Source organism: Pleurodeles waltl, chromosome 4_1 (genome assembly GCF_031143425.1).
Source record: "Pleurodeles waltl isolate 20211129_DDA chromosome 4_1, aPleWal1.hap1.20221129, whole genome shotgun sequence".
NCBI classification, from domain to species: Eukaryota; Metazoa; Chordata; class Amphibia; order Caudata; family Salamandridae; genus Pleurodeles; species Pleurodeles waltl.
Genome location: NC_090442.1, coordinates 276,960,432 through 276,988,008, shown reverse-complemented (window position 1 = coordinate 276,988,008; position 27,577 = coordinate 276,960,432). Strand labels below are relative to the sequence as shown.

At 47.3% G+C, this 27,577-nt stretch overlaps 1 protein-coding gene across 4 annotated transcripts in view; it reads right to left on the bottom strand.

Annotated features, from left to right (window-relative positions):
- Nucleotides 1-233: 233 nt before the first annotated feature.
- Nucleotides 234-27,577, bottom strand: part of TTLL1 (TTL family tubulin polyglutamylase complex subunit L1) — a 219,674-nt gene continuing 192,330 nt past the window's right edge. For 2 of the 4 annotated variants that reach the window (XM_069228307.1, XM_069228306.1), the window contains exon 10: nucleotides 234-797. In XM_069228307.1, the coding sequence (XP_069084408.1) occupies nucleotides 671-797 (127 nt within the window). In that variant the 3' untranslated portion in view covers nucleotides 234-670. Of the gene's footprint in view, nucleotides 798-26,137; nucleotides 26,423-27,577 lie in introns of those variants that run through there. The other 2 variants (XM_069228304.1, XM_069228305.1) reach the window with 2 other exon arrangements.

Here is a 27,577-nt window from a genome sequence, read left to right as displayed (position 1 = left end):
GTGTTGCACCATTAGCATGTCAGGAATAAAAACTACATTGCACAAATGAAAGATTATATGCAAAGCTGGCTTGATACAGAGTATAGTACATGTGTGTCTAGGCTTGAGACTTCACAGACTCCCATCAAATATTTTAAATACTTATCAGTTGTATTCTCCATACTGCATTAAATGCATTATACAAAAAAATATGCATTCCACACTTCTATAAATACTATGATAAAGTGTGCAAATGAAGGGAACACTGAAATATTTTATGTATATATAACTGGAAGCGACTTTTGGATAAAAAAACATGACTCTTCAGGGCTGTCTAGCAGTAATGTGCTACATACTATCATGCAAGGGATAAAAAAAAAACAGACAGTTGTCTATATTATAGAACAGACCTACAATTTCTTAAACAAAACCTACCTCTTTTATATTCCTGATTTCTGATAGCGATAGAGGTAGCAAAGTTTAAAGAGGGGCCACGGCGCAGTTTCAGAACTACTTACAAGCAGTCCTGATTAATGTGTAAGACAGTACACAAGCTAAGTTCATAACCGCCTGTATGCTCCAGTCACTGGTGCTAGAATTTACAGGCCTGAGCCACTGACGTACTGTAGAGGGCACGGCTTCAAAAGTCTTTCAGGAAATGTTCCTCTGGAGTGTGGCATCACCTAAGAGGTTATTTCCAGGTTGTGATTCCGGGCCTTCCAGATTCTCTTGCTCTTCCTTTTAGTCCAATCGACTGTCCCGAACGACTTCTTATATCACGCTCTGGTGCTTCACTCTGTGCCAACTCTTCATCATACCTACAAGCATTTAGTATTCTTCAGTGTTACAGCCATTCGACATCACAAAAATTATAAATATGCATGGAGAAGAGATAATGAAAATGTAGTTTATGTGGGCAGCATTCTTATTATAAACTATTTTTCCGGATTTCAAATCAACCAATACACAATATTATTAACTCTAAAAACTTATATGGAACCCTAACGAACAAGTTACTTACCTTCAGTAATGTTTTTTCTGGTGGATACAATAGCTACCTGTGGATTCCTCATCTTATGAATTCTCCCAATGCACCAGCATTCAACCAGCATTCAACGGAAACTTTCTTCCCAGCTCTTCACGTTGACGAGGACGTCACAATTGAACGGCTCCGCACGCGACTCCGTCTGATGTCACCGTGGCAATAAGAAGTCCTCGCTGGCGTGCTGACGGCAGTTTACCCTTTTTTACGTGCCTTTGAGGCGAACAGGTGAAAACTGACCTCACGAAAGCACACACACTTGCAATTCCAATATAATATAAATACAACATTTATTCATATAAAAAAATAATCAAAAACGTATATACATTTATAATAAAGAAGTCTTGGTATGACCAGACAGGCAACGGGGAGGCGGTGGGACTGTGAGGAATCTTCAGGTAGCTACTGTATCCACCAGAAAAACATTATTGAACGTAAGTAACTTGTTCTTCTGATGGATACAACTACCTGTGGATTCCTCACCTTATGAATAGAGTCCCAAAGAAGTATCGCACTCTGAGGCGGGTTACACCAAGAAATCCTGTAGCACAGAACGTGCAAAATGGCTGTCCCTCCTAACTTCCGAATCCAAGCAATAATGCTTCATGAAAGTATGGAGGGAAGCCCAAGTTACTGCCTTACAAATATCCTCTACAGGAACACCTCTAGCCAATGCCGAAGTGGCAGACTTAGACCTGGTGGAATGAGCTCTAATACTCTCAGGAGGAACCTTCTTTGCCAATGAATAACAAATCTTATTGCAAAGAATGACCCACCTGGATATGGTTCTTTTATGGACAGCTCTGCCTTTCATCTTGCCCACATATCCAACGAACAGTTGGTCATAGAAACAAAAGTCTTTTATTCTTTCAACGTAGAAACTGAGAACTCTTCTCGGGTCTAATCACTGGAGTCTTTCTTCCTCCTTTGAAGGGTGAGGAGGAGGAAAGAAGGATGAAAGAGTAATAGACTGCACCATATGGAAGGGAGTGACAACCTTAGGAAGGAAAGCCGCCCTGGTTCTCTGCACCACTTTGTCAGCATAGAATGATGTAAACGTAGGTTTGACACTAAGAGCCTGAAGCTCACTCACACACCTAGCAGACGTGACAGCAACAAGGAAAACTGTCTTTACGACCAACAACCTTAAAGAACAAGAATGCATAGGTCAAAACGGTGAACCCATTAAAAAAGTCAAAACCAAATTTAAATCCCACTGAGGCATGAGAAACGGAGTGGAAGGAAACTTATTAGTTAGGCCTTTCAAGAACCTAACAACTATAGGCAATTTGAACAAGGAAGGTTGATCAGGAAGCACAGAAAGGCCGACAGTGCAGATAAATAGCCCTTGAGAGTCGCAACTGCACAACCCTTCTGTGCTAAACTAAAGGCAAACATCACAACATCAGACAAATGGGCTTTCAAGGGATCAATTTGTCTCTCTCCGCACCAAGCCACACATTTCGCCCATCTGCCGGCATAAACAGTCTTGGTGGAGTGTCGCCTGGCCGATAGGATAACATCCACCACTTCTGGCGGGAGAGAAAAGGAACTCAGATTGCCCTGTTCAATTTCCAGGCATGTAGGGGCAAGCTCTGGAGGTGGGGGTGTAGAACCTGCCCCTGTGACTGCGAAAGGAGGTCTGCCCTGTGAGGGAGACGGAGCGGAGGGCACAGTGAAAGTTGGAGAAGGTCTGTGTACCACACCCTTCTCTGCCAATCTGGAGCTATTAAAATGACTTGAGCCCGATCTTGCTGAATCTTCCTCAGAACCCGAGGAATCAAGGGTATGGGGGGGAAATGCGTAAAGTAACTGGTTGCACCAAGACATCTGAAATGTGTCCCCCAAAACTCCCTGCAACGGATACTGAAGGCTGCAGAATGACGGGCAGTGTGCGTTCTCCCGAGTGGCAAACAGGTCTATCTGTGGAAAACCCCACATCTGGAAGATGTGAAGGACCAGGTCCGGATGGAGACGCCACTCGTGATCTGCTGAGAAATTCCGACTGAGACTGTCCGCACGTACGCTGAGAACTCCGGCCAGATGGTTTGCTACTATGCAAATCCGATGGTCCTGCGCCCAGGACCAGGGCCGCAGAGCCTCTCTGCAGAGAAGGTACGACCCTACACCTCCCTGCTTGTTGACATACCACATCGCGGTAGTGTTGTCCGTCAAGACTTGAACTGACTTACCGGAAGGGGACGGGAGGAAGACCTTAAGAGCCAGACATATCGCCCGCAATTCTAACAGATTGATGTGAAACATCTGTTTCACTGAAGATTAATGACCTTTGATCTCCAGGTCCCCCAGATGAGCATATAATATCAATATAAGTGCACTGTTCCACAAGAGAGAGAGAGACAAGAAAACTAATTGAGTTTTAGAAGTGGCAAATCTGTACTGGGTATTTTAGGAGGGCCCTCAAGCACCCACTTGGGTGACAGGTATCATCATCGGGCTTACTCCTCGCCAGACTGGTGCTGCAATGCCTGGCGGGCCACCCAGCATTCTGGGTGGCACTCAACCATTGTTAAATTGCTAACAACAAGGGTCTGGGAAAGAGACTGAATAAGAAACGGAGAGTATAGAAAAAGAGACAGAACTCTTAAAATTAGCTCTGAACCTGAGCCATTATTTTAATGTGATAGAGATTAGGTTCAGGCCAAGATTAAAAACGAGAATATAAGAGCGTTACTGGAAATAATGTACCGTTACACTCTATAATTAGGGAAGGTAGTTCATCTAGTCCTACATGGTCAACATGTTTCACGTCTATGGTTGGTCACTAAGTGATCCAGTGACGCTTCTTCAGGACCCACAAAAAAAAACTTTGATTATTAAACTACTTCTCCTATGTGTCAATAATTAATCAAGTGCACGCAAAGTCACTTACAGAGTAGAAGACAGAGTATGTCTAAGTCAGTTGGTCAGTACAGTCGCCCTGCATATAATCAAAAAGACACAAAATAGTTAGTGCCAGTGATCAACACAGACAAAACACAATGGAAAACAATTATAGTGACAACCACCCTTAGTCAGTGTATAATGAATAGAGATGAAAACGTTTTTCGATGCTTACCATCCCATATTAGAAATTGGGCTCCCTAGGTCTGCGCTAGCATCAACCAAGAAGAACGAACTAGATAAAAATAATAATGATATATAATAATTTAGCACCGCAATGTAGTACAAAGTAATGTGCCGTAGGAAAAGTCAGCGTATTACCGTCTGGATTGTATCACTGAATTAGATTTGTGCACAAAGATGTATATATACATTTATAGTGTTTGTTAAAAAACAGTTAAATGAAAAGGAGTGTGTCATAATGAACTTAATGGCAATGTCTCTGACATTAGAGGTGTTACTGCCATTTGACTACAATGTCATCCCAGAAGTAGATTACTTTGTAAGTATATAGAGGTCATATTACAAAAAAACACAACAACTACAGACCTATTTCATCTTGGCCCGTAATGACCTGTTATAAAAATGGTGTATGCTAATCTACCCTGGAGGTACTGATATGTATTGCCACGTATCCATTCATTATTCTAAGTAGAAAACCTGGTGTGTAACAAAGTATATCTGGATCTCAATGTGTCATAACGGTCGCCCGGTTAAAGTAGAGGCACCATGGAAGTAATGAAACACATAACTGTAAAAGTAATGGGTCTCCACACACGGAGGACGCAGCAAATACCCTCCGTAATCCGCTTACTTTGTCTTTTCTCGGTTCGTCACGTGCCGCACGCCTGTAGACGGCGTGCCGGTGCAGCAGGGGGTTATTTAAACAAGCGCTGTGTAGCGCGAACAACCCGGAACCAGGCACAATGGAAGTAATGAAACACATAACTGTAAAGGTAATGGGTCTCCACACACGGAGGACGCAGCAAATACCCTCCGTAATCCCCCGCTTACTTTGTCTTTTCTCGGTTCGTCCAGAAAACCTGCCCCATGCTGCGCGCCTGTAGACGGCGTGCCGGTGCGGCGGGGGGTTATTTAAACAAGCGCTGTATAGCGCGAACAACCCGGAACAAACCAGCTGGTTGTTCCGGGTACTGAAAATAAAGAAAGGACTGAAAATTCAGCGGCCATCTTGAGATGTCCAAGAACATCGAGTAGTTGTCAGATGTTGCTGTTCCTGTCCAGACACAAAAAAGGGGGTCACTATGGAGGCCATATTATGTTAAAAATTAGTGACAGAAACCATTTAATGGTGCTGAAGTAGCAAAGTAATCAGAGGCACCCTTTCTTTTTGTTGAAAAACAATTTAGCAATAAAAGTGTTTCTTTATCATGATAAAAAAAGTAAATCATCAAAGCTGAAGAAAAATATATATTGCCCGATCTGTTAGAACCTCTTAACTGATTGTTTTAAAGATGCATATCAATTCAGTTTAGAAAGAGGGGGGCAAATAACTGGTAAATATCAATCTGTCAAAGTTGTACATAATGTAACTGGGATATAATAACCCTAACTCTTTCAAGAATTCAAGGTGTTAAAAGATTCCAAGGTATGTCATCATTCAGTCCTTCTTTGTAGGTTTTCAATCGGAAAACCCATCTCTGTTCGGTCTTAAATAAATAGTTTGGGTTATTATTGTCATATCTGGGTACTTGTAGTACTATCCACCACATATCGTCAGGGCTGTGTTTTACATCTAAAAAATGTGAACTGAGCTTCGTAGTGATGCGGGAGCATCTAATATTGCTCTGATGTTCGTTAATACGTAATTTTACCGGACGGGTAGTCATTCCGATGTATATTAAGTTGCAAGGACAGGAAATTAGGTAAATACACTGTCGTGTATTACAATTAGTATGCTTGTACAGGTGCCAAGTCCCGAAATGGTTAAGGTCAATGCTGTCTAAGCGTTTGGTGAGGGGACAGACATTACATGAGCCACATGGGTGGTGACCCATAACTGGAGGTAAATTCTACAAAGTAGTTTGTTTCTGTGTGTCGTTGGACATACGACGGCGAGTGTGAACAAGTAGGTCTTGTATATTAGTTGATCTTTTGAATGCAAAAAGCGGTTTAGGAATTACCGTTCCACCACTCTGTAGTATGTTCCATCGTTTATTGATTAATTTTTTTATGGTATTAGACAATGGAGTGAAAGTAGAGACAAACGTCAGACATGTTTCTGGATTGTTAGGTGTTGAAGTTAACAGAGCATCCCTATGATTGTTGCGAGCTCTCTTGTAAGCTGGGTTAATGATCTTGTTCGGATAATGTCGGTCCTGTAATTTTTGTTTCAAATCACGGGATTGAATATCATAGGTTTGGGTAGTGCTACAATTCCGTCGTAACCTCAAGAATTGCCCAAATGGAAGATTGTCCCGCAAAGCTTTTGGATGATGACTATCATACACAAGTAAACTGTTGCGATCAGTACTCTTATGGAAGGTGGTGGTGGTAAGAATGCCATTATCAATTTTGATCACCAGGTCCAGGAATGATACTTGTGTGAGGGACGAGTGGGCAGTAAACCTCAGGAATGGGTCCAGAGAATTGATCCAAATAGTGAATTTGTCAATTTCATCATAAGGACCATTCCAGATAATGAGAATGTCGTCGATATACCTATTCCATAAAGAAATCTTATTGTGGAATGGATTGGATGTTTGTAGTATAAAGAGTTTCTCAAAATTATACATATACAAACATGCCAGACTAGGGGCAAACGTGCTTCCCATTGAGGTCCCTTGAATCTGATGGAATAGGGAATCTTCAAATTGGAAGAAATTATTTTTCATCGCTAGAGTAGCGCACTGCATAATAAAGTGGACTGGGGTAGTGGATGCCCATGTACTAGCAAGTAGGGCGGATTCCACTACTTGTAAGGTAGAGTCCTGTGGAATGTTCGTATATAAAGCTTCCACATCAAGTGTGATGAGGGCTTTCGCTTCATTAGATAAGTTGATGTTCTCAATCAGGTTAAGAACATGTGTCGTGTCCTTCAAGAAAGTGCTTGATTCTTTTACCAGTGGTTGAAGGAAGAAGTCACAAAATACAGAGAGGGGCTCTAAAACAGACCCAATGCCTGATACAATGGGTCGCCCAGGAGGTGGGAGAGTCCCTTTGTGTATCTTCGGCAGGCAATAAAAGTATGGAGTCCTAGGGTGTGTAGTGTCTAGGAACTCAGCTTCCTTGGGGGAGATCCATGTGTTGTTCCTAGCCTCTTCTATCATACTTCTGATTTTTTTCTGTAGATCTGTAGTAGGGTCATGAGTCAAGGGGGCATAGTGAATTCTGTCGCTTAAAAGTCATAGGCACTCCTGTCTATAATCTGTGGTGTTCATAATTACAATCGCTCCCCCCTTGTCAGCTGGTTTGATAATGATTGATTGATCAGAGGCTAGATCTTTCAGAGCCTTCTTCTCAGTGGCAGGTAAAATCATGAATGGTCTGCTGGGACAGATGGTGTCCAAATCTGCCATGACAGCTTTTTCGAAAGTCAACACCTCAACAGGGAGGGAATGTGTGGGGGGAATGAAAGTCGATGGTTTTCTAAGGCCCGTATCATTGTTTCCAGAAGAAACCGGCCTATCTAAGAAGAAAAAATGAAGACGTATTTTCCTTCAGAATTGTGCAAGTTCACAGTTAAGGCGGAAGGGGTCTTCAGATGGAGTAGGGACAAAACCCAAGCCTTTGTTCAGGGCTGAAGATTCATGAATAGAAAGATTTCTATTGGAAAGATAAACCACTAAGCTCTCGGTGGAGGAGGGGTTTTGCCCTGACTTCCGGTAACCATTTGAGGTTCTTCTCTGTTCCAATGGACCCGTCTGCCTCTGCCTCTCCTTCTTCCTCTTCCTCTGCTCTGGCCGCGGCCTAAAAAAGGTACATAGGGTAACATAGGGCGAGGTTGGAAGAAGGGGTAAGGTGGTTGCCAATAAAGAGGTTGGTTAGGGGGGTATGGTGGTTGATTATACATGGGTGGGTGGTTGTATGTGGGGGGTTGCATCCCGTCGTCAGTGCTCCATCCATCGGATGAAGAACTGTTGCTATAATTGCGAGTTTTCCTATTGGAAGTTATAGAGTCATCAGATGAACGAGACTGCGTATCTGTATCGTAGTCCTCCTTGATATAAGGGTAGACTTTCTCACGATCGAATCTCCTGATGTCTTTCTGTAATTTTGTTATTTTCTGCTGAGTTAAAAACTCCCTCGTCTCATTCAGTTCTGTATTAATCTCAAGAAGACGGCTTTTAAAAGAAGACAGAGTTATCGTTGTTTTTATGGTGCTTTCAATGCAGGTGATCTGTATCATAATTGATTCGGCCAGCCGCTTTGAAGCATTGATGATTAATACTAGCCAGTCTCTGGTGCATTTCCAAGCGATCTGTGCCCAGTCTTTTCTGAACGCCAGATCGTGTAGAAAGATCCTGGGTATATTGGCAACCAAGAGACCGCTAGGAGCAATGTTTGCTCTCAGATATTCTGTCATTATCGTGCCGTGCAGACAGTTTTAATTAAGTCGCGTTTGAGAGAGGAGAGTTTGTCCCAGTCTTCTTTTAGACTACCTGTAGGATTAGCCCCATCATTATCAAGTATTGATGGAGCTTGTAGGATCGCAGAAACCGCCTCGTCATCGAAACTTAGGCCTTGGAAATTATCCATGGTCAATAGTGTAGAAGGCAGAAATTGTAAGAGGAAGGTCTACTTATTAAGACCTGTATATAAGTCCCACAGCGAAACTGCTGTGCTAAACTCTATAAACAAAAGTGGGGACTGGGAGATTGCTGGTCCAGTGCACAGTCTCCCAGAATGAACCTATAATATCAATATAAGTGCACTGTTCCACAAGAGAGAGAGAGACAAGAAAACTAATTGAGTTTTAGAAGTGGCAAATCTGTACTGGGTATTTTAGGAGGGCCCTCAAGCACCCACTTGGGTGACAGGTATCATCATCGGGCTTACTCCTCGCCAGACTGGTGCTGTAATGCCTGGCGGGCCACCCAGATGAGCACCCTACCCTAGAGTGGAAGCATCCGTAATGACCGTGGCCACTGGTGGTGGTAGAGAAAACGACCTTCCTTGAGAAAGGTTGCCGCCCACAGTCCACCATCGTAGATCCGTTGCAGTGTCTCTGGAGATAGTTATTGACTCCTCAAGATACCCTTTGTGTTGAAACCACTGCTTGCGGAAGCACCACTGAAGAGCCCTCATGTGCCAGTGTGCATGAGTAACCAAGAGCATGCATGAAGCGAACAGACTGAGCAGACGTAGGACCTTGAGGTCTGGAACAACTGCTCCATTTTGAAACATTGGAATCAACGCCTGAATGTCCTGAATCCACTGAGGCGGAGGGTAGGCCCGATTCAATGTTGCATCCAGTACTGCCCCTATGAATAGGAGGAGCTGAGAGGGCTTCAGGTGAGACTTGGGCATGTTTACCGTAAAACTCAGACTGAAGGAGATGCAGCACAAGTTCTGGGGACTTGGCTTTGATCAGCCAATCTTCCAAGTAAGGGAATACTGATACTCCCTTCCTTCTGAGATTTGCAGCAGCCAACGCCATCACCTTAGTGAAGACTCGGGTGAGGAAGTAAGACCAAAAGGAAGGACCGCAAACTGGTAGAGTTGCGACCCCACAACAAACCAGAGATACTTCCTGTGTGACTTGAGAATGGGGATATGAAAGTAAGCATCCTGCCAGTCGACAGATACCATCCAATCCTCTTTGTTCAACACCAGAATCACCTGCGCTACAGTCAGCATCTTGAATTTCTCCTGTTTGAGGAACCAATTCAAAATCCTCAGATCCAGGATAGGCCTCAATCGACCATCCTTCTTAGGAATCAGGAAATATCTTGAATAGCAACCCTGACCCCTGTCCTGCTCTGGAACCAACTCCACTGCACCTTCTGATAAAAAGGACTTGAACCTCCTGCTGCAACAACAGGAGATGATCTTCTGAACAAAACGAAGGATGAGGAGGGATGTGAGGGGGAAACTCTTGAAAAGGAAGGGCATACCCTTTCCCCACAATATTTAGTACCCAGGAGTCTGATGTGACTAGCTCCCACTCGCGGAGAAAATGAAATCACCTTCCCCCTACGGGAGAAGCATGACTTAAAATGGATGGAAAACTAGGGCTGCTTTCCTTGTTGTGCTGCCCCAGAGGAAGAGGATGAGGCAGGGTGCTGCTGGGTGGCTCCTCGTGTCCTAACCCTTCCCCGCTCTCTAAAGGACCTATATGGAAGGTTGGCAGGCTGTTGGGTTGTGGATTGAGGTCTTCCACGATAAGCGGCTCCATGGCTAAACCCCCTACACCTCCAGATGGATCTGAATGGAGTAGATGTTGAATCTTGCAGTCCCAAAGACTTCGCCGTGGCCCTATTATCTTTGAAGTGCTCTAAGGCAGAGTCCGCTTTGGTCCCAAACAACTTTTCACAGTCGAAAGGGAGGTCCAATAAAGTTGTCTAGACATCTGTTGAAAACCCAGAAGACCTTAGCCACGCATGTCTCCTGGTGGCGACTGAAGTACCCATTACCCTGGCCACTGAGTCTGTAGTATCCAGACCAGACTGGATGATCTGTTTTGCCACAGCTTCGGTGTCCAACAGGAGCTCGTCAAACTGCCCCTGCATATCCTGTGGCAAGTGAGGAAATACAGCTCTAGCCGTGTCCATCAAGGAGTGCACATATCTAATCAACACACAGGTAGCACTGACTGATTTCACAGCCATACTGCAAGATGAGAAAGTATTTTTAGCCGCTTGCTCCACAATCTTGGACTCCCTGTCCGATGGAGTAACAGGAAAGGAACCTGGTGCATAACGAGCCGAACAAGAAGCCCAGACCACAAAGCTCTTAGGAGTCAGATGCTGTGACAAAAATCCTGTATCTCCAGGAGCAACCCCGTACCTGCTTGCTACAGTTCTGGACACAGCTGGCGATGTAATGGCTTTCTCCAGACCCCTAAAATAGGCTCCGTAAGAGCATCATTGAAAGGGAGCAAGGGTTCCGATGAAGTAGAGGACGGATGAAAGACCAGTCAAAATGTTCGTTTTAACTTCAGCAGTTGGCAATGGAAGCTCCCAAAAATCTGCAGCCTTCTTAATAACAGAAAGGAAGGAAGCCGCCTCTTCTGTATATTCCCCCGGGGATGAAAGATCCCACTCAGGGGAAGTGTCCAGCCCACTAGCTTAGTCCAGGCCCTGAAAATTCTCCCAAGGGCTTAGCAATCTCTCCTTCCTCCAATAGCTGTCTCTGGTACTCTTGCTCTTCCAAGAGCCTCAGCGCTCTCCTCCTCAACCTCAACCTGGCCTCCAACCTCGGAGTCGACAGAGAGTTAGCTGACGTCGACGACGCCGGCTTCAAAACAGATGGGTGCGGTAAGGGAGAAGAAGGAGATGCACACCGTCCCAACCGGGACCATCCGGCGCCAGAGTTGACTCCATCAGCACCGTCGTCATATGAGGCGCTGTCGTCTGCACCAAACTGGCACCCTCAGCCTCATAAAAAAGCATGAACGGAGCCGACTTGTATGGAGCCGGAGAGTCCAAGGAGGATGCCAAAGGACCGGTGGGACCAGCGGGTACACCAGCAGGGGCTGTAGCCTTATTAAAGATACTGAACATGGCATTCAGAAAAGCCGCCAGATCCGCTCCCGGAGTCGGGAATGCAGGAAACCTTTGATCTTCATGCGGCACTTGGGTCGGATCCGGAACCTGTGCCACCGACTCCTGAACCCCAGGCGAAAAGTGAGTTAGAGGACTCGCTGGGGACTGAACCACCTCGATGAGCGATGGCACTGGAGACGCCTAAGGATTTTGAGGCTGGGGAGTTACAGTAGGACTAACCTCCCATGCCGTACGATGCCGTCTAGATGGAGACCGAGATTGAGACCGTTCTCTAGAAGAACGACGTAGAGAGTCGTGCCGGCGCCGCTTCTTGTGTGACCTCAATGACTTATGGGATGACTTGTCCCTTGTCTTAGACCTTAGGTGACTTCTGTGTCCTTTCTTCGCCTTAGCTAAAAAGAGCTTAGCTTCTCTTTCTTTCAGCGCCTTCGGATTCACCCTTTGACAGGACATGCACTCTTCTACGTCGTGGTCTGAACTGAGACGCCATAAACAATCATCGTGACGGTCCGTGACAGACATACGACCCCCGCACTCATGACAAGGTTTAAACCCTGACTTCGTAGGAGGAGACATTGTAATAGGTACAATAAGACACCTTTGAAACAGTAGTTTCTCGAGAGCTAGGAGAAAACCTTTAGTGTCGAAGGCATGGCAAAAAGGGATCTGATGTCAGCACGCCAGAGAGGACGTCTTATTGCCACGATGATGTTAGACGGAGTCACATGCGGAGCTGTGCAATTGTGACGTCCTTGTCGACGTGAAGAGCTGGGAAGAAAGTTTCCGTCGAATGCTGGCGCATTGGGAGAATTCATAAGGTGAGGAATCCACAGGTAGTTGTATCCATCAGAAACACAGTTTTTGAAGAGGGCTCAAGCCATCAAATGCAGTCTGAGAGAGCAGGGAGAGAATAAAGGGGGGTAGACACAGGTAACACAACAGCAGGTTAGCACGCATAAGGAGAATAACAACAGAGCAAAGAGTAACATTGACTGAGGAGATGGAAAAGCCCTGCCGATGATGACAGTCTTATGTGCCTAGATGGCTGTAAACAGGTGTTTTGTAGTGGATCATGTGCCATATTTCGCATTTTTACTGAAAGTAAGCAAAACAAGACTCACGGACTAGAAAAGTTGTATGTTAAATGTTTCAAGAAGTGTTAATAAAATCCAGTACGATACTTATTAATATTTTGGCATGCACCTTATTGCTAGGATAATTTTATATCAAGAGTAACTACACATCAATAACAAATTCTGTGCCAATTTAATAGACGTTATAGGAGTCATGATAAGGATGGGACAAGGGCTGAACTTTTATAATCTTGATTTATAGACCGAGAAAAGTGTGACCTTGCCTGCTTACTATGCACAGGGAGCGCAGCTGAAGAGTGCATGTCACCTTCTTAGGAACTTCAGCACTCCAGGAAAATAAAGTGCCCCGTCACACAACCAGACATAAGCAGTATACAACTGGAGAAGGCTCAAAGGGGAATATGAATAAACTATGGACTCACTTTCAGGCTAAATAACACCTTACAAGGGCAGCAGTACAACATTGTAATAAAAAAAAGTGGACAAATCAACAGGCTTTGAAGAACGCATCAGTAAAACGTAGGCAGAAGCGTTGAACATTCTGGCAGGTACCACAGGAAGTGACCCAGAAGCCATGATGGAATTATGCTTATGATGGGGCACGTGCCATCTTGCCTGGGGCCCACGAGCAAGAGAGCATGCCATAAAAATGCACTCCGGTGCATACGGTGCTGCCCACAGTAATTCCTCCTGTGATCACGAATGCCGCAGAGATCTGAAATGGCAAGCTGCAAAACTGCAACAATGAACCCCATGTTCCAAAACCCTACAGTCCCCTGAACACTAGATAAACCTGAGGAAGGCAAGGAAACCAGGCAAGATGGAGAATAGTGCTGGGTCGGCCGGTAGGAAATGCAGTCACCCCAGAGGCCGTAAGACACAACAGTAAACCGCCGTCCAGGACCACCAGGGTTACTTAGAAATGCACAAAATAACCTCGGCAAAGTAGGTGCAGAAACAAATGAGGTATCCTTTCATGAACATTTGGTATAATTTAAACAAAAAATGAAATTGTCTGTGAACAATACAGAAATTACAGATTTCTAGTACTACATACTTAGGCTGTCAATCTGTTCCAAGGCAAAGGTGAGTGGGTTGCATAATCTGTCTACGACAAACCGGCCAGTGTTGACTGTGTCGTAGCGCTTTTTTAGAGTGGCAAGTGCCACTGTGTCTGTTGCAATCGCTCTGTGGGCTTTTAACCACGCCCACTCTTGCTATTCATTCTTTGTTGTGCTTGTCTTAAATGCTTCATTTTTATTGCTGCATTTTGTGCAATGTCCCTCCTTTGTGTGCTGTGCTCCCCTCCAGGCAATTTCACTAAGGGAAAATTTTTGTTGGCCATCATACTACATCATGCTTCCTCGTGTTACAGCGTGTGATGGCCCTCCTCTGGTTTCGGCTTGCCTTTCATCCCAGCCGCAATCCTTTCTAGACATTCACGCAGGGAGACAATAACTCTTGTGTTCATGCTCATGGCGGCTGTGGCGCATTGAACTGACTTGCTTCTGTCAACTGTTTTACTTTTCATTTTTTATTTATGTGGCAAGAAAAATCCAGTTAGCAATATACAATGGTAATAGCTCTAACTCGAGCAAACACGAGACCTATTGCATTGCAAATGCTTGTTATTTTTTACTTTCAGTCATGCTGCATGCTGTTGTTTGAAATGGCACAAAAAAATGACAAATCCAATAAATCTCACATGGGCATGACCTATTGGCTTTGCCAATGCCTAGGGAAAAAATCAATATGATGCAACCAGCACTGGCAAAGTCATATCACAATTTGTTCTTGCAGGTGGGGCTTGGGAAGGAAGAGGCAAGCAACAATAGGGAAGCAGGTCGGGGCAAGCAACAATAGGGAAGCAGGTCGGGGCAAGCAACAACAGAGGTGGGTGTACAACATGAACACAGTATGACAGTACCAACAAAAAAACTATAAAACTCAACATTTTTTAAGTGCTGTTTCAAGAGGCAGTGACCACAACATTTACGAGCACCACTCTTTATGCCAAAAGCGGGCAGGCAAAAACTGCTACACTTTAAATGTTGTTCCAGCAAACACAAAAAGAAATCTCCAAACAAGACATATGTCATAGATCAAGCTACAACACAAGGATAAGACAGTGAGAAGGTTGTCACACATTCAGAGTTAATATTTGTACTTTTGCAAATGAGAAGCATGTCAGCCAAAGAGAAACCAAACAGCCTGTCAAAACGAAATGCAACGTCCTGGAGGGGAAGTGCTGACCAAGCAAATCCTACTAGTCTCATAAGATGTACGAGATGGAACAAAGTGAAGAAAAAGAACTGAGGGCATTATTGCTTTTTCCGTTTGCCTGCCCCGCTATCTTCTATCTTGCGATCTGCAACCCACTGCCAGCTAGCCCATTCTCTTAAGCCTGGCTCCCAGAGTGTGTGCCAAGCAACAAACTCAAAGGAGGCATAGGAGTGGGTGGAAGGTAGGCAAGCATAAAGAACAGGAGGCGAGGCAGGCAACAAGGATGTCAGGAGGGGGCATGTGGGGGGGGCAAGGAACAAGGACAGGAGCGGGGAGGGAGGAGATGCAGCCAACAATGTTTTTAGGGGTGGCAAACAATGATGGGAGGGCGAGCAATAACAACCCGAGGGTTGAGAACAGTAGCAAAAAATAACAGAGGGGGAAAGCAACAACTGGCAACGATGATGAGGAAGCAAAAACAATGGGGGAAGCCAGATAAAAAAGAAAAGTACCTGAATCTGAGGTGAGCAGCAGAAGGACACTAACACAATTAATCAGTACTTGGCCCCTGCTCCATCTAAGGGACAAACCCATAAAGAATAAATTGAAACTGACACATGCTGACCAATTAGGAGCAACAAACTGAAAGTGATGATGAAGCCAGCCAATTGTAAGTAAAGGGCAGGTGCTAACACTTTTTCTGTTTTTTTTATTTTTAAACCAAAAGATCTCCCACGCAACAACTTTGAAAAGCAACTACAATAAGTTCTGCAGGATGACAAAAAAGGCCCATAATAAGGGGGAGGTTATTTTAAAGGCAAAAATATGCAGGAAGAAAACTGGAAGTTAGTCACATGTGATTCTCTACAGAATGTACCAGTTTGAGCCATTCAGTTGTCTATGGCCACTGTCTGTTCATGTAGGTGTCCTAAACATATTACCAGAGTAGAAGTGGGAAACGTGGGTATGGAAGACTTGTACTGAGATGAATGGCAATAACTTGGTACCAGTTTCTACTGTTGTGACACGCAAAGCCAGTCGAGTGTAGGTATGGACTATAACTGTTTTCGGCAGCATTGTGGAAGTAGCATAAGTAAGTAATCCATTAACCCACTTCCTTCTGTTGAACTGGAAATGATACAGAGGCATTAGTGACTGCATCATAACCCAAGCTTTGCATTTTATTTTTTTCTGGGAGAAGGGGCGGGGCTGGCTGGGGGGAGGGGGCCGGAGGAGGGCTATGAGCACTATAAAGTGCGCATGTCTGTTTGGCCGGCCGAACACACACTTTGCATGTTCTCTACCCGGCTGTAATGCACAGCCGAGTGGAGAACATGCCCAGGCTCCAACTCCCAATCTGAGCAGCAAAGCAGGCCACTTAGATCAATCACAACGCTGCTGTTGCTGGTGACAGCAGCATCACAATTGGCTGGGAGCCTGGGAACAGCTTCGAATGAGGCAACTAATTGTCCATAGACATCGTTTACTGTACTTGCGCTGCTCCTACAAATTAAGATCAAGACACCAACCTAATTGCTAGCCTCCAATTTTAAATTCCTCCACATTTAAAAAGCCTTAACATTTTTCATATATTATACATATATATATTTGTCCTTGATTAATCTGCCAACATTTGATTTCCTTAACAGCAATGGACTTCGTGAGTAGGAGTAGCAGACCCTAGGTTAATAAATGTTGCTCTAAAATGTATAATTATTGCTGAGTTGTTTATATAATATTCACAATTATTCTAAAACACACATTGAAGACTAATAGTGTAGAATAAGTAACTGCACAGTGTTTTCAGGGTGTGGGTCTGTAGATACCACCTGCAGATGAAATTCTCTGACACGTGTGTCTGACTCCAAACATCCTGCCTACTACAACATAACTCAGTTGTTAAGTGTTACAAATGGGGTTTCTGGTTGGCAGAGGAATACACCCTGTCCAAGCAGGAACCAAAACCCTAGTCGGGGTAAGGCTGCGCTCACCCTCTGGTGGCTTGACACAGGGCAGTCAGGCTTAACTCAAGACACAAAAAGACACCACATCTGGTTAGAAAAATAGAGCTTAACTTTAGGAGCAAAATGAGACAAAAACCCCAGAGACACTACCTATGCTACTGCCGCTGCGTATACCCTTCTTATTCAAATCATTTTCACTATGGCATTTAGGCCCTCATAATGAACATGGCGGTCGGGACCGCCATGCCGGCGCTGGTGGAAATTACCACCACCGGCATGACGGTCCGGACTGCCATATAATGGACATGGTGAGACCGCCACAGGCGGAACTCCGCCACCACCAGGCTACTGCCACCAGGCAGCCTGGCGATGGCAGAGTTCCTTATCCGACAGGGCAGCGCTGCAAGCAGCTCCCCCTGCCGTATAATGAACCTGCTTTGCCCCAACCTTTCCCTGGTGGTTTAGGTCGCCAGGGAAAGGCTGGCGGAATGGGTGCCCCGGGGACCCCCTGGGGGCCCCTGCACTGCCCATGCACCTGGTCGTTGTTTCGACCGCCAGCACCGAACTCAGTGGGATTTCCCACTGAGTCCCTAATGAGGGCCTTAGTCTCCTCTTTTGGAACCTGAACAGTCTTATGGAAATCATGAAATTTCTCCACCCACGTTCTTTACTATAGGAAACCCACTTCCTGGGCTTACATTGCTCCTTTCTGTGCAGATTTGGTGAAAATTGAGTCTTTCATGCCGACTTCACCAGGGGGTCTAGAGGTACAGAGGTCCTTTTTCATAAAACTTTCCCTCTAGTGGTTACCCTGGTAATGCACGATCCCTTGGGTAGATACGTGGGAGTGATCGACAGGCTAGGGGGGAAACCTTACAACCGCCTTTATACCTCCCCCACACCTGAAAACATAGACCCTTCATGATCTAGCCCAACTAATTGCCGACCTGCTCTTCAGAACACTGATCCTTGGGGGTGACTTCAGTGCTGTGGCCGACCTGCTCTTGGACATGACTGACCCTGTCTCTCAGGACTGTTGTGCTCTGCCCCACTCCTTGACTAACAGGATGTGCTCCTTGGACTGTGATGCTTGGGGGGTCTAGAACACTAGGGACAGGGCCTACTCCTATACATCAGGCTCCACGAAGACATATTGATTATATCTTTCTCCCAGTGGTGGACATTTCCGCCACAATAGAGACCTCAATGCTCCTCCAGGGTACATCGGATCCTTCTCTGCAAATTCCTCGGCTGGGCTCTCTGGCCCCTCACAAATGTCCCATGTGGTACCTTAATGCATGGCTCATGGTAGATGAAGGATTGGAAGAAGACCTGTTCGAGGGATTTACTTCCTACTTTGAAACTAACACAGGGTCAGTACAAAGTTTGCTACTCTCTGGGTGGCTAGTAAGCAGACAATTCGAGGCCTGGCAAAGAGATACCTCAAGCGCAAAGAAAGAGACAGGCAACAACATATCGTAGACCTGGAGGCTTGTATACTTAATAATGAAACTGCTATAGCCCTTGCCATCACCAAAACGCTAACTTGCCAACTCAGCATAGATAGGGTAGGGTTATAACAAATGGTCTCTCATGAAGCCCTGTCCTGCAGGCGTGTGACTACCCAATGCATATACGAATACGGCGATAAAAACGGTGCACTCCTGTATCAACTGGCAACCCAGGACATTGCCTCATGATTTATTCCTGCGGTGAGATACGTGCCGAGGTCCACAAGTTCTGCAGCTACTGAGATCGCAGCAATGTTTGCTGCCTACTATGAGCAACTCTATGCATGCTTCCCATGCCCCCTCACAGAAAGGACCCAACCACTTCTTGATGACATACCACTTCCCTGTCTGACTCACACCCAACAAAAGACCCTAGAGGAACCATTTACTGAGGAAGAGAATCACGCAGGCATTAGTGACTTAAACTCTGAGAGGACTCAGGTCCGGACGACTTCCCCCTTGAAAATGACTCCACATTCTATGACGTTCTTATCTCCCACCTACTCCAGCCCTATGTGGAAGCTATAGGAAATAGGGCTCTCCCTCGGGAGCTGGACCTGTGGGTCCTACCATCCCATCTTCTTGATAAAGGCTGATATTAAAATCTATTTTAAAATCCTAGCGACAAGGCTCCAATCAGTCCTCATCTCCCTAATACACAGAGACCAATGTGGCCCAGTAAAGCAAGACATCAGTACCAAACATTGCATAAGTGGTGGCATACTTGTGTAGGGGGAAGCTCCTGGAGGATGTGGCCTTGTTACTTGTTGATTCAAAAAAAGCATTTGATCCAGTTGACTGGAACTACCTTTCAGCAGTGTTACGCGGGATGGGCTTTTTAGGCCCACTTCCGTGCGTTATCTACTCTCTACTCTCATCACACAGTTCAGGTCAGGATTAACAGGGAGTTGTCCCGTGCATTTCCAATTTAGCAAGGTATCCGACAGGGCTGTCTCCTATCCCCTTTACACTTCACTCTGGGTACTGAACCCTCGGCGTGTTTGATTCACTATGACTCACAGATCAGAGGTTGGAAGTGGGCATGGGCCTCTGAGGACAGAATAGTGCTATAAGCGGACAATGTCCTCCTATATCCTGCAGACTCAGCAATCGTCAGCTCCCACACCCTTGAATTTCTTAGTCTCTTTAAGGAGGCCTCTGGCCTGTGCCTAAATGAAGGGAAATCACTCCTCATTCCTCTGAAAGGGTACAATGCTTTGAGTGATGAGCGGACGGGCATCCCTCTTCGCTGACTCAGATTTAAACACTTGGGAGTGCACCCTGCAACTATACCGGATCTTACTCGGGCCCTCAATCTGACACCCCTCTCGAGAAGTACTAAGACCAGTCTGACAGCATGGCAAGACCTCCCATTGAATCATCTAAGTAGAGTCGCTTTAATAAAAATGATGAATGATATTAACCCGCTTCTTAAACATACTACAGAACTTCACATTCCCAACACCTGGTTCAAAGAGCTGGCGACACTATTTCACTCCTTCCTTTGGCGTGGTCATCTTCCCCACATTGGTCAAGGTACATGCTGCCTCTCGGTATACAAAGGGGTCTTGGTGCACTCGGCATTCACCTGTATTACCGAGCATCCCATCTCTTGATTCTAAATGACTGGTTGACAGATGACTGGGATGATCCAGCGTACCGTCTGGAACTATGCAGCCTTGGTCTCAATGGAGTGATGCACTACTTGTACCACCAATCCCCCTTTCTATTCTGGAAATCTCCAGAGTGGTGTTCTTGATATAGAGGGGGGCTCTCCGCTTCCTGGGCTGGAATAGGTGCCTTCCTAGACAGACTCTCCCTGTGGCGGGGTCGCTGGTTAGAGCGGTAGATGCATCTTAAGGGGTTCCATCGCTGGGACTTAATTGGAATCACTACATTAGCTGACATATGGCACCATGTATTCTTTTGCTGATCTTCAAACCCGGTTTCCTTGCTTTCATACTCAATCTCATCAATATTTACAAATGAGTCATGGCCTTGGGTCCTACGGTGATGATCTATGAGAACTCTTAGATTTCAACTCCCTGGAGGCCAGATTAATGATGGGGAAGTTGAGTAAGGGTGGTATTTCCCAACTATATCAGGCTCTTATAGGTAGCGCACCAGAGACACTGGAGTCACTTCAGCAGAAACGGGAGGGGTGGATTGGCAGGAGGCTTGTATGGCTCCCAGGGAGACAGCAATCTCACCCCGGCAGCAGTTGATCCATGCATTACCTTCACCAAACCTATATGACTCCCCAGAGATTGGGCCATGTGAAAATTCTCACTGACCCTAGAAAGGCCTGCTGCCACTCCCCGGGAGCTGATTTCTTCCACACGGTATGGAAATGCCCACAAAATGCTCCCTGTTGGTCCTAGGTTAGAGCTACTCTCTTGGCTGTCCTGGAAAACCTCTGTAGAACTGACTCCGAAGGCGGCACTACTGGGTATAATGGACGAATTACTGGAGTCCCAAGGAGATAGAGACTTAATTGGATTGGCGACTGTAGGAAGTGGGCTCTGTATGTACTATTTCAAAGTAAGAAATAGCATGCACAGAGTCCAAGGGTTCCCCTTAGAGGTAAGATAGTGGCAAAAAGAGATAATTCTAATGCTCTATTTTGTGGTAGTGTGGTCGAGCAGTAGGCTTATCAGAGGGTAGTGTTAAGCATTTGTTGTACACACACAAGCAATAAATGAGGAACACACACTCAAAGACAATTCCAGGCCAATAGGTTTTTGTATAGAAAAATATATTTTCTTAGTTTATTTTAAGAACCACAGGTTCAAGATTCACAAACAATACTTTAAATGAAAGGTATTTCACTTAGGAACTTTAGGAACTTTGAATTAGCAAAATAGCATATACAGTTTTCACACAAATGGCAAATAGCTATTTTAAAACTAGACAGTTCCTGGGGGAGGTAAGTGTTTGTTAGTTTTGCAGGTAAGTAAACCACCTACAGGGTTCAAAGTTGGGTACAAGGTAGCCCACCGTTGGGGGTTCAGGGCAACCCCAAAGTTACCACACCAGCAGCTCAGGGCCGGTCAGGTGCAGAGGTCAAAGTGGTGCCCAAAACACATAGGCTTCAATGGAGAAGAGGGTGCCCCGGTTCCAGTCTGCCAGCAGGTAAGTACCCGTGTCTTCGGAGGGCAGACCAGGGGGGTTTTGTAGGGCACCGGGGGGGGGGCACAAGTCAGCACAAAAAGTACACCCTCAGCGGCACGGGGGCGGCCGGGTGCAGTGTGCAAACAGGCGTCCGGTTTGTAATAGGATTCAATGGGAGACCAAGGGGTCTCTTCAGCGATGCAGGCAGGCAAGGGGGGGGGGGCTCCTCGGGGTAGCCACCACCTGAGCAAGGGAGAAGGCCACCTGGGGGTCGCTCCTGCACTGGAGGTCGGATCCTTCAGGTCCTGGGGGCTGCGGGTGCAGTGTCTTTACCAGGCGTCGGGTCTTTGAAGCAGGCAGTCGCGGTCAGGGGGAGCCTCGGGATTCCCTCTGCAGGCGTCGCTGTGGGGGCTCAGGGGGGTCAACTCTGGCTACTCACGGTCTCGCAGTCGCCGGGAAGCCCTCCCTGTAGTGTTTGTTCTCCACAAGTCGAGCCGGGGGCGTCGGGTGCAGAGTGCAAAGTCTCACGCTTCCGGCGGGAAACGTGTGTTCTTTCAAAGTTGCTTCTTTGTTGCAAAGTTGCAGTCTTTGTGGAGCAGAGCCACTGTCCTCGGGAGTTCTTGGTCCTTCTAGATGCAGGGTAGTCCTCTGAGGCTTCAGAGGTCGCTGGACCCTGTGGAACGCATCGCTGGAGCAGTGTCTTTAGAAGTGGGGAGAGAGGCCGGTAGAGCTAGGGCCAAAGCAGTTGGTGTCTCCGTCTTCTCTGCAGGTTTTTCAGCTCAGCAGTCCTTCTTCGTCTTAGGTTGCAGGAATCTATCTTGCTGTGTTCTGGGAGCCCCTAAATACTCGATTCAGGGGTGTGTTTAGGTCTGGGGGGGTTAGTAGCCAATGGCTACTAGCCCTGAGGGTGGCTACACCCTCTTTGTGCCTCCTCCCTGAGGAGAGGGGGGCACATCCCTATTGGGGGAATCCTCCATCTGCAAGATGGAGGATTTCTAAAAGTCAGAGTCACCTCAGCTCAGAAAACCTTAGGGGCTGTTCTGACTGGCCAGTGACTCCTCCTTGTTTTTCTCATTATCTCCTCCGGCCTTGCCGCCAAAAGTGGGGCCGTGGCTGGAGGGGGCGGGCAACTCCACTAGCTGGAGTGCCCTGGGGTGCTGTAACAAAGGGGGTGAGCCTTTGAGGCTCACCGCCAGGTGTTACAGTTCCTGCAGGGGGAGGTGAGAAGCACCTCCACCCAGTACAGGCTTTGTTTCTAGCCACAGAGTGACAAAGGCACTCTCCCCATGTGGCCAGCAACATGTCTGGTGTGTGGCAGGCTGCTAAAACTAGTCAGCCCACACTGGTAGTCGGTTAAGGTTTCAGGGGGCATCTCTAAGATGCCCTCTGGGGTGTATTTTACAATAAAATGTACACTGGCATCAGTGTGCATTTATTGTGCTAAGAAGTTTGATACCAAACTTCACAGTTTTCAGTGTAGCCATTATGGTGCTGTGGAGTTCGTGCATTACAGACTCCCAGACCATATACTCTTATGGCTACCCTGCACTTACAATGTCTAAGGTTTTGCTTAGACACTGTAGGGGCATAGTGCTCATGCACTTATGCCCTCACCTATGGTATAGTGCACCCTGCCTTAGGGCTGTAAGGCCTGCTAGAGGGGTGACTTACCTATACCTATAGGCAGTGTGAGGTTGGCATGGCACCCTGAGGGGAGTGCCATGTCGACTTAGTCATTTTATCCCCACCAGCACACACAAGCTGGCAAGCAGTGTGTCTGTGCTGAGTGAGGGGTCCCCAAGGTGGCATAAGACATGCTGAAGCCCTTCGAGACCTTCCCTGGCATCAGGGCCCTTGGTACCAGGGGTACCAGTTACAAGGGACTTACCTGGATGCCAGGGTGTGCCAATTGTGGAAACAAAAGTACAGGTTAGGGAAAGAACACTGGTGCTGGGGCCTGGTTGGCAGGCCTCAGCACACTTTCAAATCATAACTTGGCATCAGCAAAGGCAAAAAGTCAGGGGGTAACCATGCCAAGGAGGCATTTCCTTACAGCGACCCTGGCCCTCATTATGACATTAGTGGTAAATTCCTGATACCGCCGCGGTGACTGCCACCAACATACCGCCGCGGAGGTGAACATCCGTCCGCCACATTATGACATACACACACAAAATCGACAGAAATCAGTCATAACCACAAATCCGCCAGACCCAACGAACGCGATAAACTGTCAGAAATACCACCCATACTGTTACGCCAACAGAACAACACCCTCCAAATAATGACCCATGAATCACCGCAGTGGACATTCAATGGCGGTAAACCATTGGCGGTGCACACCGCTGCAGGAGATATGCCCACCCAAAAGCAAAACAAGACACCATTTGCCAAAACAAAAAATCCACACCTGACACAAATACACCCACCCCACACACCCACCAACAGCACTATAAAGCACCCACCCACAATCCTTTGCAAACCCAAGAAGACTGCAACACCCTGCCATGCCAATCACTGAAACAACTGCACACACACACCACAACTACCCATTCATCCGTCGCTCACCACACACACCACCCCATCACTCAACACCCTCTGCACAACACACACCACACAACACCCATGTCCCCCACAAAGGCACCCCCATTTCACTGATGAGGAGTTGAGGGTCACGGTGGAGGAAATATTCAGGGTAGAACCACAGCTGTTTGGAGCACAGGTATAGCAGATTTCCTTTGCCAGGAAGATGGAGCTATGGCGGAGGATCGTGGAGAAGGTGATCGCCGTGGGACAAGATCCACGCACAAGGGATGACATTCGGAAGAGGTGGAACGACCTCTGGGGGAAGGTGCGTACCATTGCTGCAAGGCACCAGCTCGCCATCGGGAGGACTGGCGGTGGACCCCCACCGCCTCCCCCACAGCTGACAGTATGGGAGGAGCAAGTCTTGGCAATACAGCATCCTGAGGGACTCACTGGAGTAGCCGGAGGACTGGGCACTGGTGAGTCAACACTAACAACCAACCACCACCCTATTCCTGCATGCCAATTCACACCCGACTTCCTTCACCCTACTCCATCCCACAAGGTGCACCACCCCAATTACCATACCTAAATGTTTACCCCTGCATGCCACACCCACTGCAAGCACATCCCTCCCAGCTCTGCATGGACAGCAAGGGGAACTACCAATCCCACAATACATCACCACACACCACCAAAGGTGAAAGGACAACACCAATATCACTAGGAAAGCTGGAAATGCGGAATATGTCACAGAAAACGACCTTAACACATCACTTTCATCCCCACAGGTGCCCCAGCCAATGTCAGCGGCGACGAGGTGCCACAGCAACCGAGTCCCCCACCAGAAGATGCCCTCAGTGATGACAGCAACTCTGGAGGTCTTGATCTGGATGAACTCCCTGGCCCATCTGGGACCACTGGTCAGCCGGCTACCACATCCCAGAGCCAGTCCACCACAGGGTCAACCCCTCAGACTCCAACAACAGAGCAGCCAGCCAATGCCCCCAAACCTCTGTCCCCAGGACACGTCAATCAGTAGCGTGCCCACCTGTACTGGGACCCAGGTCGACACCACACCAGCAAGACGATGAAGGTCCTGGTGTCAGTGGGAGCAGGCACACTGTTCAGGGGACACAGGCACAGGGGGCCAGGGACAGTCAGAGGACAGCTGTACGCCAGGGGGAGTACTGCCCAGGAGGCACTTACCAATGTCCTAGGGGCATACCAATAATCCCAGGACAGGATGGGCCAGGTGATCACCATCATGCAGGAGAACCAGCGGCTGCAGGCGGTACACCACCAGGAGGTCATGCAGCAGTTGCAGGACATAAATGCCAACATGGCCTCCATTGTAGGGGTGCTGGGTTACATGGCCAACACCATGCGGGAGAACAGAGCACACCAGAGGCCAACTTCCACTAGCCAGTCAACTCCACAGCCATCAACATCTGCTGCAGCTAGTGGACAGGAGGACCCACAGGACCCGCAGGCCATCAGCACCCCTCCCCCTGCAGAAGGGGAACCACCCCGCAAACATTCCCTGCGACCCAGACAGACACCAGAGACTGTTGCCAAGATCAAGACCATCACCAGGAAATGAGCCCTCCAGAATGTCCACCTTGTGTTCCACTGAGTCACCTTGTTCACTTTGGACTGCCATTGCTCCTCTACCTATAGCTCCATGGACACTAGACCTGTGCCACAGACAGACTGGGCCACTACTCTGAACTTTTCCTCAACCGTCACCCCACTCTATTGCACTATCCCTTCATTATTGTTACCTCAATAAACACCCTTGAACACAATTGAAGTACTGGTGCTTCTTCATTAAAAATGTGCAATGTATTGAAACTGCATTAAACTGTATGATCCTGTGCAAATGTCCTGTAATGTGTGAATCCATCCAACAAATGTACACCTGTTTATTTGTCCTGGGAGGGACTAAAGCAAGATGGGTCCCGTCAATGGCCCTGATCACATGTGGTATGCATCCCATTGCGTAGAATCCAGTCTTCACAGTTGGCAAATCATCAACCTGGGGGAATGCGATGTAGCTGCACATGTGTTTGAGCAAGGAAGCCAAAACTCTTCCAAGCACAATCAAGAACATTGGCTGTGATATTCCTGCAGTCAAGCCCATAGTCACCTGGAATGAACCTGTTGCACTGACAGTACCTGCACAAGAGGGGGAATTGCTGTGGTGCTAGAGATTGTGGGTATCAGACCAGGCTCCAATTGTGCACACAGCTCTGTGATTGTGGCCCTGTCCAGATAATGGGTGAGTATGATGTGGCGGTCCTCCAGTGTAGCCAAGTCCACAAGGGGTCTGTACACGGGTGCTTGCCTCTTCCTCCCATTCCTCCGAAGTTGTTGGTACCTAAGTGGGCCAAAAGTAAAATGGTTGTGACAAGAGGACGCATGGACACACAACATCAGAGTACACAGTGCATGTATGTATTTTGGACACTAGAATTGTCTAGGTGTGTACAGTCGACACCAATGACGCAAAGGTTCCAAACATGAGTACTAGCAGTAGGAAATGGCAACCGCCTGTCCTGTATACAGTGACAGGTGGAAGTTACCTCACTCCGTCGGCATTAGGTGTCATGGCGGATGGCGGTCTGCACCGCTGTGCAATTCCTCATTGGCTAACATGGGGCTCTATGGTGTACAGGAACCACTGATTACAGGATTACAGGATTCCAACAGAAACCAGAAAGACGGTGACCCAGGCCCTCGTCAGCAGCAGACTTGACTACGGCAACGCACTCTACACAGGCATCCCAACCAAAGACATCAAACGCCTCCAACGTATCCAAAATGCCTCCGCCCGACTGATCCTCAACATACCCCGCCGAAGTCACATCTCCCCTCACCTAAAGGAACTCCACTGGCTCCAGGTAGACAAGAGGATCACCTTCAAACTCCTGACCCACGCTCACAAGGCACTTCACAACACCGGACCCTCCTACCTCAACACCAGACTTCACTTCTACACCCCAACACGTCAACTCCGATCCGCCAACCTCGCCCTCGCCATCGTACCCCGAATCCAGCGCAAGACATCCGGCGGCAGATCCTTCTCCTTCCTCGCCGCCAAGACCTGGAACTCTCTCCCCACATCCCTTCGCCAGACCCAGGACCTCCTCGCATTCAGAAGGCTCCTCAAGACCTGGCTCTTCGACCGATAAACCAGCAGCGCTCCTCTCCCCCCCCCCCCCCCCCTCCCCCCCCCCCCTCCCTCCCCCCCCCCCTCCAGCGCCTCGAAACCCTGACGGGTACATAGCGCGCTTTATAAATACTATGATTGATTGATTGATTGATTGATGATCAACGCAAGCGGTGACAGTGTTTACTGCCGTGGATGTGACCACCATTTTCATTCTACCACTTCACTTGATTCCTGACTATCCACTGGATGACATCGCCACTGCGTGTGCTGCTGTGACCGGTGTCTGGAACCTACCATGGCTCGTGCTACAGGGGAGAGGGCCCCAGCCTTCACGGTGGAGGAGTTGGAGAAGCTCATGCA